Source organism: Myxocyprinus asiaticus, chromosome 31 (assembly GCF_019703515.2).
Source record: "Myxocyprinus asiaticus isolate MX2 ecotype Aquarium Trade chromosome 31, UBuf_Myxa_2, whole genome shotgun sequence".
Lineage (NCBI taxonomy): Eukaryota > Metazoa > Chordata > Actinopteri > Cypriniformes > Catostomidae > Myxocyprinus > Myxocyprinus asiaticus.
This window is the reverse complement of record NC_059374.1, coordinates 3235698-3250183: the sequence shown is the minus strand read 5'-3', so window position 1 is coordinate 3250183 and position 14486 is coordinate 3235698. Positions and strand designations below refer to the sequence as shown.

At 38.0% G+C, this 14486-nt stretch overlaps 1 protein-coding gene across 1 annotated transcript in view; it reads left to right on the top strand.

Moving 5' to 3' along the window:
• The window catches only part of LOC127422256 (tyrosine-protein kinase receptor UFO-like), a 90974-nt gene extending 77790 nt beyond the window's left edge, over positions 1-13184 (top strand). Inside the window, exons 17-20 of the mRNA XM_051665646.1 lie at positions 200-309; positions 2549-2708; positions 2834-2970; positions 7593-13184. Of these exons, the coding sequence (XP_051521606.1) occupies positions 200-309; positions 2549-2708; positions 2834-2970; positions 7593-8046 (861 nt within the window). The 3' untranslated portion in view covers positions 8047-13184. The remainder of the gene's footprint in view (positions 1-199; positions 310-2548; positions 2709-2833; positions 2971-7592) is intronic.
• The last annotated feature ends 1302 nt before the right edge of the window (positions 13185-14486 follow it).

Here is a 14486-nt window from a genome sequence, read left to right as displayed (position 1 = left end):
AGACTATTCTGGTAAGAGTGTTTTTATTCCAACAGAACTCTAGCACCACCTACCTGTCACAAGAAGAATACAAATAAAGAACATTAACATCAAATGTTTCATTAGATTAGGTGATACATCAACCTGATACTGCTATTTGAAGAAAAAAATATGTGATTTGTTTTTAAATATCCATAATGTCTTTGTCTCTTTTGTGTAGTACCTGCCCTCTCAGATGCTGGTGAAGTTCATGACAGATATCGCTAGAGGTATGGAGTATCTGAGCAACAAAAACTTCATTCATAGGGACCTGGCGGCTCGAAACTGCATGTGAGTATAAACATACATAAAAACTCATGCCTACTCACACGTTTGAAGTTGAGAACTCAGTTCGTAATCTATTTTACTTCCATTATGAAATCAGAAATTCATTCAAAAAAAGACAGGACTTTATTTTATCCATTGGGAATTGACTGAATGGTAAAAACGTGGCCTCTATATGACAGGTGGTTTATATGTTGTTTACAAGCTTATAAACCCCTAGTTTAATTTTTGAAGACCACTTTGCATATATTTGAGGTTACTGTAGTGTTTGGGTTCCTGTAGCTCAGCTGGTAGAGATCGCCAAGATCATGGGTTCGGGGGCCTGGGTAGCTCAGCGAGTACTGACGCTGACTACCACCCCTGGAGTCGTGAGTTCAAATCCAGGGTGTGCTGAGTGACTCCAGCCAGGTCTCCTAAGCAACCAAATTGGCCCGGTTGCTAGGAAGGGTAGAGTCACATGGGGTAACCTCCTTGTGGTCACGATTAGTGGTTCTCGCTCTCAATGGGGCACGTGGTAAATTGTGCGTGGATTGTGGAGAGTAGCATGAGCCTTCACATGCTGTGAGTCTCCGCAGTATCATGCACAATGAGCCACGTGATAAGATGCGCAGATTGACTGTCTCAGAAGTGGAGGCAACTGAGACATGTCCTCCGCCACCCGGATTGAGGTGCATAACCGCTCCACCACAGGACCTAGTAAGTAGTGGGAATTGGGCATTCCAAAATTGGGGGGAAAAGGGGATAAAAAAAAAAAGATCTAACCCTAAGAAATCAGGTAGAGCTTTCCTCATTAATATGAATGAGTCTTCCTCTGCCATCTTACGTTTCAGAAATCTGCAGACACGTTTTGTAAATCACATGAAAAGTGACTAGCCGAATTCAGGCGACTAATCTATGCAACCCCTATAAGAAAATAAAAATGGCAAATTTTGATGTCATGTCAACAAAGTAAAATAAATAAGAAATATAGCGAAAGAAGCAATTGTCGGGGTCCAAGCAGTTTGGAAGAGTGGCCAGAATGACCAAAATTGACAAATTTGAAAGAACTGATCTGTCGGGGCAAAATAATTTTATTAGTAAGAACTCTAGTTATTTTGCAGGTTTTCCATTTGCCATTTGGAGTTTTGCAAAACATTTACTTTTTCTAACTCCTCCTAGACCGTCGGTCTGATTCACACAAAATTAAGCATGTATCATCTAGAGACCCTCATGGCAAAAAGTAACCAAAAGAATTTTGTATATGTATGTATCTTTTTGTAGATTCACAGTCTCATTAGTGTTATTCATTCAGAAATTGGGCTACACTAGCCATGCTGTGTTTTTCACGATGTCGATTCTAAAGAACCAACACATTAGAGTCGTTCGTTTGGGAATCGGACTCCACTGCTCATGCTGTATGTTTTTGATTAACTAATAAGAACAGGCTCAAAAGTCATTTGTTCTTGAATTGGACTACTCTGGTGGCAAGTATGTTTTGCACTGTAGATTCAAAACAAACGGCTCTTTCGAGTATTCATTCAGGAATGAATACTTGAATCACTGGTCATGCTTTCTGGTCACCGTTGGTCCGATTCACACAAAATTAAGCATGTATCATCTAGAGACCCTCATGGCAAAAAGTTCTAAAAATCAAACGTTTAGAAGATATAAGCGAATGAATAATTTGGCCATTGCCCAAATCACTTATCATGCTATATCTTCTGAATGATTTGATGAGTCAAAATTCTTTTGATAACTTTTTGTCATGAGGGTCTCTAGATGATACGTGAATTTTTTGTAAATTTGAACGAACAGTTTTGTGTGCATCGGAACAATGGTCTAGGAGGAGTCTGAAAAGTGGTGGAAAACTTTTAAACTATTTTAGAAAAACAGAAATGAAATTGGAGATTTACGTTTTGTTTCACTTAACTCAGGGAATCAGAGAAAAATAATTCTGATTCTAACCCATACGTTTGTGAAAATATTGGCAGGGGGGTTTGGGACTATCCTGCCAAATTTAGTGTCTCAACTATCGTTCAACTATCTATAATAGTGTAGTACTCTGTAGCTACATTTAATGCATTTAACATGTTGACATTCCATAGAATTCCTCGTATTTCCATCAAAATCAGTATAGAAATGTGGAAAAGTATGCAGATTGCATCTGGTCCTTAGATGTCTGATGAATATTGTTTTTGCAGTTCTCAATAGATTTTGGTTGTGCTCTTAAAAAGGCACATTGTGATTTTTTTTTTCTTCTTACAAGGTTAAATGAGAACATGAACGTGTGTGTGGCTGACTTTGGCCTGTCAAAGAAGATCTATAATGGAGATTATTACAGACAGGGCCGCATCTCTAAGATGCCTGTAAAGTGGATCGCCATTGAGAGCCTGGCAGACAGAGTGTACACCACCAAGAGCGATGTGGTAAGATGTCTCAGCCTATTTCCACAAGGGCTCCTGTTGACAAACAGAATGAAGACTAAGATTCAATTCCAGAAATTGAACAATATAAAGTGGTCCAAAGAACTACTGATTTGTGTGTCTTACAGTGGTCATTTGGAGTGACAATGTGGGAGATAGCAACTCGTGGTCAGACGCCGTACCCTGGCGTGGAGAACAGTGAAATCTATGATTATTTGAGACAGGGCAACCGACTCAAACAACCTCCAGACTGTCTGGACAGCATGTAAGTGTGCTTTTCAAGAACTTTTGAGTATCTAATGATGTGATCCATGGGTGTTAGTAAAAGAAAAAGCTGCCTGTTATTGATATGTGATGGGTTTTTAATTGTTACATTGTCGAACCACTTGTGGCAGGAAAATGAATCAGAATCAGAATCAGCTTTATTACCAAGTATGCTTACACATACAAGGAATTTGTCTTGGTGACAGGAGCTTCCAGTGTACAACAATACAGAAACGATACAAAAACAGCAGCAAGACATAGATAATAATAAAAAATTAAACTAATTATACACATACGTACAGACACACACATACATACATACACACATACACATGGGTAGTGCAAATCTAATACAATCTGTTATGTACAGTGCAAATACAAATCTGTTATGTACAGTGCAAATGTTTTTTTGTTTTGTTTTTTCAGAGGAATGAAATGGCAGAAGAGGTTGGATGTGTTGGATAAATATAAGAAAGACTAAAATGTGTATTGCACATAGTTATTGCTCAATGGGGCAATTTAACTGTTCATGAGATGGATAGCCTGAGGGAAAAAACTGTTCCTGTGCCTGACGGTTCTGGTGCTCAGAGCTCTGAAGCATTGGCCAGAAGGCAACAGTTCAAAAAGGTAGTGGGCAGGGTGAGTGGGTTCCAGAGTGATTTTTCCTCACTCTGGAAGTGTATAGTGCTTGAAGGGGGGCAGGGGCAACCAATAATCCTCTCAGCAGTCCTAACTGTCCTTTGTAGTCATCTGATGTCTGATTTCGTAGCTGAACCAAACCAGACAGTTATTGAAGTGCAAAGGACAGACTCAATGACCGCTGAGTAAAACTGTATCAGCAGCGCCTGTGGCAGGTTTAATTTCCTCAGCTGGTAAAGGAAGTACAACCTCTGTTGGGCCTTTTTCACAATGGAGTCAATGTAGGTCTCCCACTTCAGGTCCTGTGAGATGGTAGTGCCCAGGAACCTGAATGACTCAGTGTTGGGGTGTTTCTCCTAAAGTCCACAGTGATCTCCACCTTTTTGAGCGTGTTCAGCTCAAGGTTGTTTTGGCTGCACCAGACAGCCAGCTGTTCAACCTCTCTTCTGTATGCAGACTCATCGTCATCTCAGATGAGGTCGATGACACTGGTGTTGTCTGCAAACTTCAGGAGCTTGACAGAGGAGTCCTTGGCGATGCAGTCATTGGTGTAGAGGGAGAAGAGAAATGGGGAGAGCACACATCCCTGGGGGGCACCAGTGCTGATTGTACAGGTGCTAGAAGTGAGTTTCCCCTGTTTCACAAGCTGCTGCCTGTCCGTCAGAAAGCTGGTAATCCACTGACAGATAGACATGGGAACAGAGAGTTGGTGTAATTTATTCTGGAGTATAGCTGGGATGATGGTGTTGAAAGCTGAACTGAAGTCCACAAAAAAGGATCCTTGCATATGTCCCTGGTCTGTCCAGATGTTGCAGGATATGATGCAATCCTATGTTGACTGCATCATCCACAGACCTGTTTGCTCGATATGCAAATTGAAGGGAATCTAGAAAGGGTCCAGTTATGTTCTCCAGGTGGGCCAACACTAGTCTCTCAAATTAATTCATGACCACAGACGTCAGGGTGACAGGTCTGTAGTCATTAAGTCCTGTGATTTTTGGTTTCTTTGGGACATGAATAATGATTGAGCGTTTGAAGCAGCATGGGACTTCACACTGTTCCAGTGATCTATTGAAGATCTGTGTGAAGATGGGGGCCACTGGTTAGCACAGGATCGAAGATACGCTGGTGAGACGCCATCTGGACCTGAAGCCTTCCTCGTTTTTTGTTTCCAACAGATGCGGCTCACATCATCTTCACAGATCTTAAGTGCAGGTTGAGTAGCAGGAGGGGGGGAGGAGGGGGGTAGCAGGAGGTTTTGGTGTTTGTGTGAAGTGAAGGTCAGTGTGGGTGTGGGGTGTGAGATTGGGCCTTTCAAATCTGCAGTAGAACATATTCAGGTCATCAGCCAGTTGTTGGTTCTAATTGGACTAGCATCCTCTTTGGCCTGACGAAGCTGCCTGATCTCTGCTGTAAACCACGGTTTGTCGTTGTTGAACTTAAGTCCTAGTAGGAATGCACATATCCTCACAGAAACTGATATATGATGTAGCAGTATCTGTGAGTTCGTCCAGGTCTGTGGCTGCAGCCTCAAAAACACTCCAATCCATGCAATCAAAGCAGGCTTGTAGTTCCCGCTCTGCTTCATTGGTCCATCTCTTTACAGTCCTTACTACTGGCTTGGTTGATTTTAATATCTGCTTGTAGGTTGGAAGAAGATGAACCAGACAGTGATCAGAGAGTCCAAAAGCTGCTCTAGGGACAGAGCGATATGCATCCTTTATTGTTGTGTAACAATGATCCAGTATGTTCCTGTCTCTGGTGGGGCATGTGATGCACTGTTTGTATTTGGGCAGTTCACGTGTGAGATTTGCTTTGTTAAAATCCCCTAGAATAATAATGACTGAGTCCGGGTATTGTTGTTCCGTGTCTGTGATTTGATCAGCCAGCTGTTGCAGCACTGTGTTCAAACATGCATTTGGTGCGATATACACACTCACCAGAATATTGAAGACTTAATACAAAGGTTTAAAGATCGCATTATAGAGTCATTCATTCGGGAATCGGACTACACTGGTCACGCTGTATATTTTGTGATGTAGATTCAAAAGAATCGGCTCATTAGAGTCATTTGTTCGGGAATCTGGCTACACTGGTCGCACTGTATATTTTGTGATGTAGATTCAAATGAACCGGCTCATTAGAGTCAATCATTCTACACTAGTCGTGCTTTGTGTTTCACGCTGTTGATTCAAAAGAATCGGCTCATTAGAGTCATTCATTCGGGAATTGGACTACTACACTAGTCGTGCTGTGTGTTTCATGCTGTTGATTCAAAAGAACCGGCTCATTAGAGTTGTTCGCTCAGGAATTGGACTACACTGGTGATGCTGTATATTTTGTGATGTAGATTCAAAAGAATCAGCTCAATAGAATCATTCATTCGGGAATCTGTCTACACTGGTCATGCAATAGAATTTTGATTCTCTAAAAAGAACCAGCTTATTAGAGTCAATAATTTGGGAATTGGACTACACTGGTCACACTGTATATTTCTTGTTGTAGATTCAAAAGAATCGGCTCATTAGAGTAATTTGTTTGGGAATCCATCTACACTGGTCATTCACTAAAAAGAACCGGCTCATTAGAGTCATTCATTAGAGAATTGGACTACACTGGTCGCACTGTATATTTATTGTTGTAGATTCAAAAGAATCGGCTCATTAGAGTAATTTGTTTGGGAATCCATTTACACTGGTCATTCACTAAAAAGAACCGGCTCATTAGAGTCATTCATTAGAGAATTGGACTACACTGGTCGCACTGTATATTTATTGTTGTAGATTCAAAAGAATCGGCTCATTAGAATAATTTGTTCGGGAATCCATCTACACTGGTCATTCACTAGAAAGAACCGGCTCATTATTCGGGAATCAGACTACACTGGTCATGCTGTAGGATTTTGATTCTCTAAAACGAACCAGCTAATTAGAGTCAGTAATTCAGGAATTGGACTACACTGGTCGCACTGTATATTTATTGTTGTTGATTCAAAAGAATCGGCTCATTAGAGTAATTTGTTCAGGAATCCATCTACACTGGTCATTCACTAGAAATAACCGGCTCATTAGAGTCATTCATTCAGGAATCAGGCTACACTGGTCATGCTGTATGTTTCACACTGTCGAATCAACGAACCGGCTCATTAGAGTCATTCATTCAGGAATTGGACTACTACACTAGTCGTGCTCTGTGTTTCATGCTGTTGAGTCAAAAGAACTGGCTCATTAGAGTTGTTCGCTCAGGAATTGGACAACACTGGTGACGCTGTATATTTTGTGATGTAGATTCAAAAGAATCAGCTCATTAGAGTCATTCATTCAGGAATCTGTCAACACTGGTCATGCTGTAGGATTTTGATTCTCTAAAAAGAACCAGCTAATTAGAGTCAATAATTCGGGAATTGGACTACACTGATCGCGCTGTATATTTCTTTTTGTAGATTCAAAAGAATCGGCTCATAGAGTAATTTGTTCGGGAATCCATCTACACTGGTCATTCACTAAAAAGAACCGGCTCATTAGAGTCATTCATTCAGGAATCGGGCTATACTGGTCATGCTGTATGTTTCACACTGTCGATTCAAAAGAACCGGCTCATTAGAGTTATTCGCTCAAGAATTGGACTACACTGGTCACACTGTTTTTTTTTTGTGATGTAGATTCAAAAGAACTGGCTAATTAGAGTCATTCAGGGTTGTATATAGGCATAGGTGAACTAGGCAGTCAGGGGCACCAATGATGCAGTCGTCACACTAATACACCGTTGCATCCACCACCCCATGTGTTCCATCCACATCGGTGGAAAATTGCATGGTTGGGAACTGTTAGTGGAACCAACACTCATGACAATCATATGGTTCCGGTGTTAGTTTTTTTTTTTTTTTAAATGGAACTGATTATGAACAAGAACCAATTTTCGGTTCCCAACTGTACTAATGTTTGATGTCACTGACATCTATGTGTCGCTCTTTGTTCTTTACAGTTACTCCCTGATGTTCTCCTGCTGGTTATTGAGCCCAAAGGACCGGCCAAGCTTTGAGATCTTGCGCTGTGAGCTCGAAAAGGTCTTGGAAGATCTGCCAAGCCAAGACCCAGATGAGATACTTTATGTCAATATGGAGGAGTCTTCCGGCGAGCTGGGGGCCGTGGGGGGCCGTGACCCCATAATGGGGCTCCCTTGTGCACTCGGGGCCCTGAAGGGCACAGGCACAGTGGCCACTGTGGAAGTCCACCACCCCAGCCGTTACGTGATTTGCCCTCAGCACGAGAACCAGCGGCTATTCAACACCGACTCCATGGAGAGTCTCAACCTTATAGGGTCTACACCCACTCCGGTGCTCCAACCTTCATCCTGTTCCACTCCAGTGCTGCCCTCTGAAACTCAAGCCTCTGAGGAGAGAGATGGCCCAGGTAGCAAGAAAATGCCCTGGCAGTGATGCCACAGTAACTGAAATGGACTTATACTGCCTCTTGTGGAGAGCTGAGTTACTGCTCCTATCCCAATTTTGCACAAACATTCCACACACTCCGCCAGACATTCAATGTTTAAAATGAAAAAAAAAAAAAAAAAACATTTTCTTTCCAAAGTTTTTCCTTTGCTTTTCAAATGATCTTTTCTGTTTAGTGTAGATTATGAGAGGTGTATGGATCATAATTGATGTTTTCCATCTTAAACTAGTACCAACCAGGTATGATGCGAAAGGTTTCCATTATGCAAAGTCAAAAAACTTTGCATACTATCACAAAAGCATGTGTGTATATAGTATATGCAGGATAATTATAGATATCTATAATTAAAATGATCATTTTTATATCATTAATTAGGTTTTTACTATTAAAAACAGTTAACAGTATCAATTATTATGAATATGAAATGAATTCTTGATATCAGTAATTACATTGTTGATATCGGAATGCGCATTTGCACTAGTATCAATTACAACTAGTAAAAATGCTAATTTGTGACATCTCTAATTTGGTATTCACTAGTGACATTGTTAATGTCAGATATCTTTAATGTTATTATAACTAGTAAGAAAGCCTTTTAAGATACTGTATCTTTAATTAGTCTTACATTTATTGATATCTTAAATCCATTTCCAGATATCTGAAACACCAAATCTTGCATGTTGAAATAAATGTAGAAATAACAATAATTAGCATTTGTACTAGTTGTAATTGAACAGTTGGTATCGGAATGGGCATTTGCACTAGTAGCAGTGTAGTTATTGATATCAAAAATGTATTTCATATTCATCATTTGTTTATAATGATTCTGTCACATCTAGTTAGACTCAAAAGCTCAGATATACACAGCACACTTACCATAGCCTTATGAGATTCATATCAGTATATAATAAACTAATGTAATGAGGTCAGTGTTGTTACATCAGGTCTAAGCTCATCATATAGATAGTATGCTGCTGATATTGACCATTCACCATGAGCAGTAAACTCAGGAGGTGCTTGCATCTGCAATGACCAATAATACAAAGGTTAGATTGACCAAATGCCACAAACTAGCATGAAACTGCCACTGTCTAGAATGAAATGGAACTGGTTGAATATTTAAAGGAATAGTTCACCCAAAAATGAAAGTTCTAAAGACTCGTTTCACAGCTCTTTCCATACAACAGCAGTTCATATTGACCATGTCTGTCAAGCTCCACAAAGGACAAAATATCAAAAACGGACCATAAAATATAATAAAAATAGCAGACTGATCTCACAGTGAAATCAAACCAGTAGGTTGACTTTTCTTTAGCTAAAATCAGTCTGGGCTTACCAAATTGCAAAACACTGCCCCCAGTGGCCAAAGCGGGATGGGCGTATAGGTATTGGGTGAAATGTCCACAGAGGGGCACCAAAAGAGAGTTGTGAAGCGAGTTGCTTTCAGCTGTGAAGGCTGTAATACAGTGAAGTGGAATGCATATTTTATAAGCTGATACCCCCAACCACACCCCAAACCTAAACCTAACCATCAGTGGAGTGAAAATGTAATGTTATTGGAAAAAATGCATCCTTCGAATGTACTCGTCACTAATTATGCAAACGCAATTACTTCCTGGTGTCAACCTCATCTGAACCCAGGTCTCCAAAGCAACACACTTCCGGTCGCACCACAGAGGAAGGTAAACATTTTGGAGCTGATCAAAAAAGTCTGAAAGGAGATGCTGCTTGTCAGTGAGCCAACATAATGTGGCCGATCACAGGATTCCGGAACTATCGGAAACAACATGCCGACTTCCTGTGTGATCATGTTGAAAAATAGTCCATATGACTTGTGTGTTATATTAGAAGTTTTCTGAAGTCATATGATAGCTTTGTGTAACGTTTTCTGTTTACTCACAACAGACCTTATTCACAGTTGTCTGGAGTTTTTTGTCTAATGAAATTTCTTAGAAAGAATTTTTTTTACAGTTTCATCAGTGGAATGGTCCAAAACACTTTTAAATAGGTTGTACAGTTTTTTTAGAGACTGTACGTCTGTCCCTCACAGACTCATTGTCATTCCCATCAAAATAACGTCTATAGTTTTGCATTGTCTCTTAACCCTATAACAGCGTGTGTATCAAATATGATACTTAATGTTTGACGGCTCCTTTTTCACTCTCTCTTTAAGCTGACGAGCCAAACAACCTATGGTATGTAAGTTTCACATGTTTATGGCACCATCTAGTGGTTATTTGTGAAAAGAGTGGTTTCAATGTTTATATCGATCTATTTAAAATGGCGACAGACTTGTGCAAAAAGTGACTTAGGATTATATTGTTACTGATATTTAAAAATGAGTATTTCCTGAATATAAGCAACTTGTGCTCAGTTAAAATTAAATATTATTTTATTGAAAATCCCCTTTGAAATCCATGTATTAAATATGATACAACAGGCTTTTGAGGAATATCTCTCAATCACCATTACATTCCATTCGTGCCCACAACAAAACAATCACAGAGCTTTGAAAATTCTGACATATACATTTTATAAGATATATTTAAAGTGTGAACTAATATTTCGGTGTATTTCATATATGCAGCCTGATCTGTCATTACAAAGATCTCATTATTTTACATTACAAGCTATTATGATGTCATCTTACCATAAGTTTGAAATGTGAATATAGAGTTTGGTGCATAAAATACATATGATGAAAATTGTTTTTTGAAAAATAATATTTTATTCATATTGTATTTGATGTGCTGAAGTGAATTGTGATACATTTAAATTCATATTTATAAAAGGAGTGGAAGTTGTCATGACCAAACTTTCAAACATTTGGTATCTCTGAAAAGCCCAGTGATCCTCTGATAATACCCCAAGATTTACCACTGTAGAAAAACCTCAGTAACAAATGTCTTACACAAAAATGAATAGCTGGGCCTCAGGAGGATAATGACCTTTAAAGCCTAATGTATCAAATATGATACAAAAAAAAAAAAGATTTCTTTTTATAGTTTGTCTAATAGTACTAAAAACAGTTTAATGTCAAGAAATGTGAATTTTCAGACAATTCTTTCATATGTCAAGCTTTACAGTTTTGTGGCCCTCACAGTAGTTTGCTTTCCTTTCACAATAGGTTGCAAAAAAACAAGAAAATGAATTATGCTTATGTCTGTAGATTTTACTGTTGTAAAACCATAGTTAATTTTTGAAAGGGATGGATGAAAGTTATTGCAATGGAACCCAAAATAATTGTGAGGGAACGCAAAACTTAAATTCCCCTCCCTGTCCTCTTCAGTGCTCTGTTATCTTTTAATCTGGATGTGCAAATGCAGTTGAAGATGATCAGTGAATAATGACTTAAATCAGTTCATCACACAAGCTATTGTATAACTTCAGAAGAATTGGAATATAGCACACAAGACATATGGACTACTTTTATGGCATGTTTTGGAGACTGACAGATGTGGTCAGGGATGCTAGTGGAGTGAAAGATGTTAATGATTCTAGAGGCCCAAAGGTACAGGGGGGCTCAAAACAAATTCGAAACTGTATTTCTTTAATAGGGTAGGGGCCCAGAGCAATATACAGTCAGGGGGCCCAGAATTCCTTGCTATGGCCCTGGATGTGGTAACCATGAATTGTCGTTGTTGCATGTACGTACAGGTTTGGAACAACATGAGGGTGAATAAATGATTACAGACATTTTAATTTGGGGCGAACTATTCATTTAATTTGTTCCTGTCTTCTATGACATTTTACATGAAGTCTCTCAAGCCTCCTTCTGACGAGTATCCTTTTCCAAAGAAACACATGGAGGGTGACAATTCTAATCCACAGCAGTCAAAGCAAACCAAATCGTCAGTGATGTCATATCAGTTCAACAGTGTAAATAGTCTAGCTAACTTCTAGTTTTATACATACATCTGTTTCTGAGGTTTATGGAATCAACAAAGTTGATAGAATTTGTTTGATTTTTACACTGATGTGTATTTTGTGGTTATTGTCATGTTATTGTAAGCTGATTTTGAAGAGTAGAAATGGGCAGTAGACTAAACCGTTAGACCAGGTCTTTCTTATCGGAGGCCCTGCCCCATACTCAAGCACAGTATTTTTTGTTTGTTTCTTGATGTTTTTGGTAAATTTGATATTTTGCACTAATCATTTTTATAAGTGTTTTATTTGTGTCTTTGTTTATTATGTATTATTTTGTATCTGTCATCAAATTTAGACAATGATATTATAATCTTATCAAAATATTATAATATTACAAAAAGACTCTGTCAAAAAAGTTCAATGCAGATAAACAATTTGAGCCGATCACAACATTTTCACAATTGTTTTTAACAATTTTTAGATGCATTGTAATTTGTTTATTATACATGAATTAAAAAAAAACAAAAAAACAATCAAATCTGAAATATAAGTAAAAGTGAAGTAGACATTCTGAAACAAATCCTTTTACAGGTACATCATAGAACCTGTGTGAGAATGGTATGGTGCGTTTTTCTCTAATGTAATGTGGTACTTTATCATATCCACCCCTCTTATATCAGTGAGCCACAATGCTTTAAATGTTGTATTAGATGACAAACCACAGAGGTCCTGTCTATGTAAATAATGATACTGTTCATGTGTGACAGTGCTCAAACAGAGTCATGTATGATAAACATTTTTGTTGTCTAAAAGCCTTTTAGAGTGTATGACAGAAGCTCAGCATTAACCTGACCAAAACCCTAGAGTCTGTTGTTTTAGACATCTAGTGTGTATATTTCAAATGCTCATAATTTTGATCACTTTTGTCACTGGCACCAGTCTTTCATATGGATTTGAAGGCCTTTTGGAGTTTCAGCTGACTGCAAATGGACACATTGTTAAAAAAAAAAAAAACTGCAGTCCCTTTTGTACCCAAAAGTGTGGTGACAGAAGTAAAAAATCAATATTCATTGAAGCACATGCTTCAAAGTGCCTTTGATAGCCAGTACTTTGCCTTAAAATGGCTCAGTAAACGATACACAAAAGTTTAGCTTTACTGTAGGTGTATACTATGTCTAATGTTGTCTAGTTAACATCAGTTTCACTATTGTGATTTTGATACACATTTGTATTAAATAAATACTGCCTGCATAGTTGATGAATGTGTTTGTGATGTGTGTATACACTTAATAATAATATAAAAAAAATGTTTTAATGATAATATAAGCAATTTAACTTCTAAATTCAGTTTAAATTAAATTGGAATAAAGCTAATTGAACTAAGAAAGTCGAGTTTAATTAAAAATACATTAGGCTTATTTAACAAGTTGATTTAAGTCAACTTTATATTCTGTTTAAACAACTTTCCCCCTTAAGGCAGCACAAACCCACTTTTTTAAGTTGAAACAACAAGATTTGTTTTTACAGTGATCACTCAAAATCGAATGTTAAATTATAAAGAGACTAAATATAATCAATTATATTTGCATGTGCATGCAAATTGCTCTTAAGTGTAACAGCACAGACTTGTGAACGTGCAATCTTTGTGCATTAAGTTTATTAAAAGGGTTCACAGTGGCCAAGTCAACAATATTATGTATTAAAACTAGTACTGTCAGTCGATTAAAATGTTTAATCGCAATTAATCACAATTAACTACAAAAATGTATGTGATTAATCGCATATTTTGAAAGTGCTGAAATTTGACACTGTATATACAGTACTTATTTTCTTGTCAAAATTCATTTATTTCCATCTTAGGACAGAAAACAAAACAATATGTAGCAATATAATGCTTTATATAGTGGAAGGCTTTGTTTTGAAAATTTTAATAAAGACAGTGTCCTAAAATATCACCAATTCAAGTAACATTAAACATTTCCCAAAGCGTAAGTGGGAGTTTGACTAATTGAAAGAACTAGTCCATACATGTGCTTAAGTCTTAAGGCCAACGTGCTTAAGTCACGGGAGCACTCGGGTAAATTCGGCCATTTGTCAACGCCTGATTGTAAGCGATCTTTTATAATTAAATATTGTTATTTTTCACACAAAGTGATCGATTCTCTTTAGAAGACATTAATGTCACCACTGGAGATGGATGGATTACTTTTATGCAGACTACCTGTGCTTTTTGGACCTACAAATATTTAATCACCATCCACTCCCATTCTAAGGACCTGCTGAGCCTGGATCTTTTCTACAAATCTTCAAAAGTGTTTTGCAGAAGAAAGAAAGTCATACACATCTCAGATGGCATGAGGGTGAGTAAATGATGAGAGAATTTTCATTTTTGGATGAACTATCCCTTTAACTGACAAATATAGGCTACCTTGGTGTTTGTTTTCAAAAATGAAAATATCTTTAAAAAGTCCAGTAAAAGTGAAAAAAATAAATAATAATAATAATACTCCTGATTCTTGTCAGGGTCCTGTCTCTCATAATAGTGGCAAAATTGTTGATC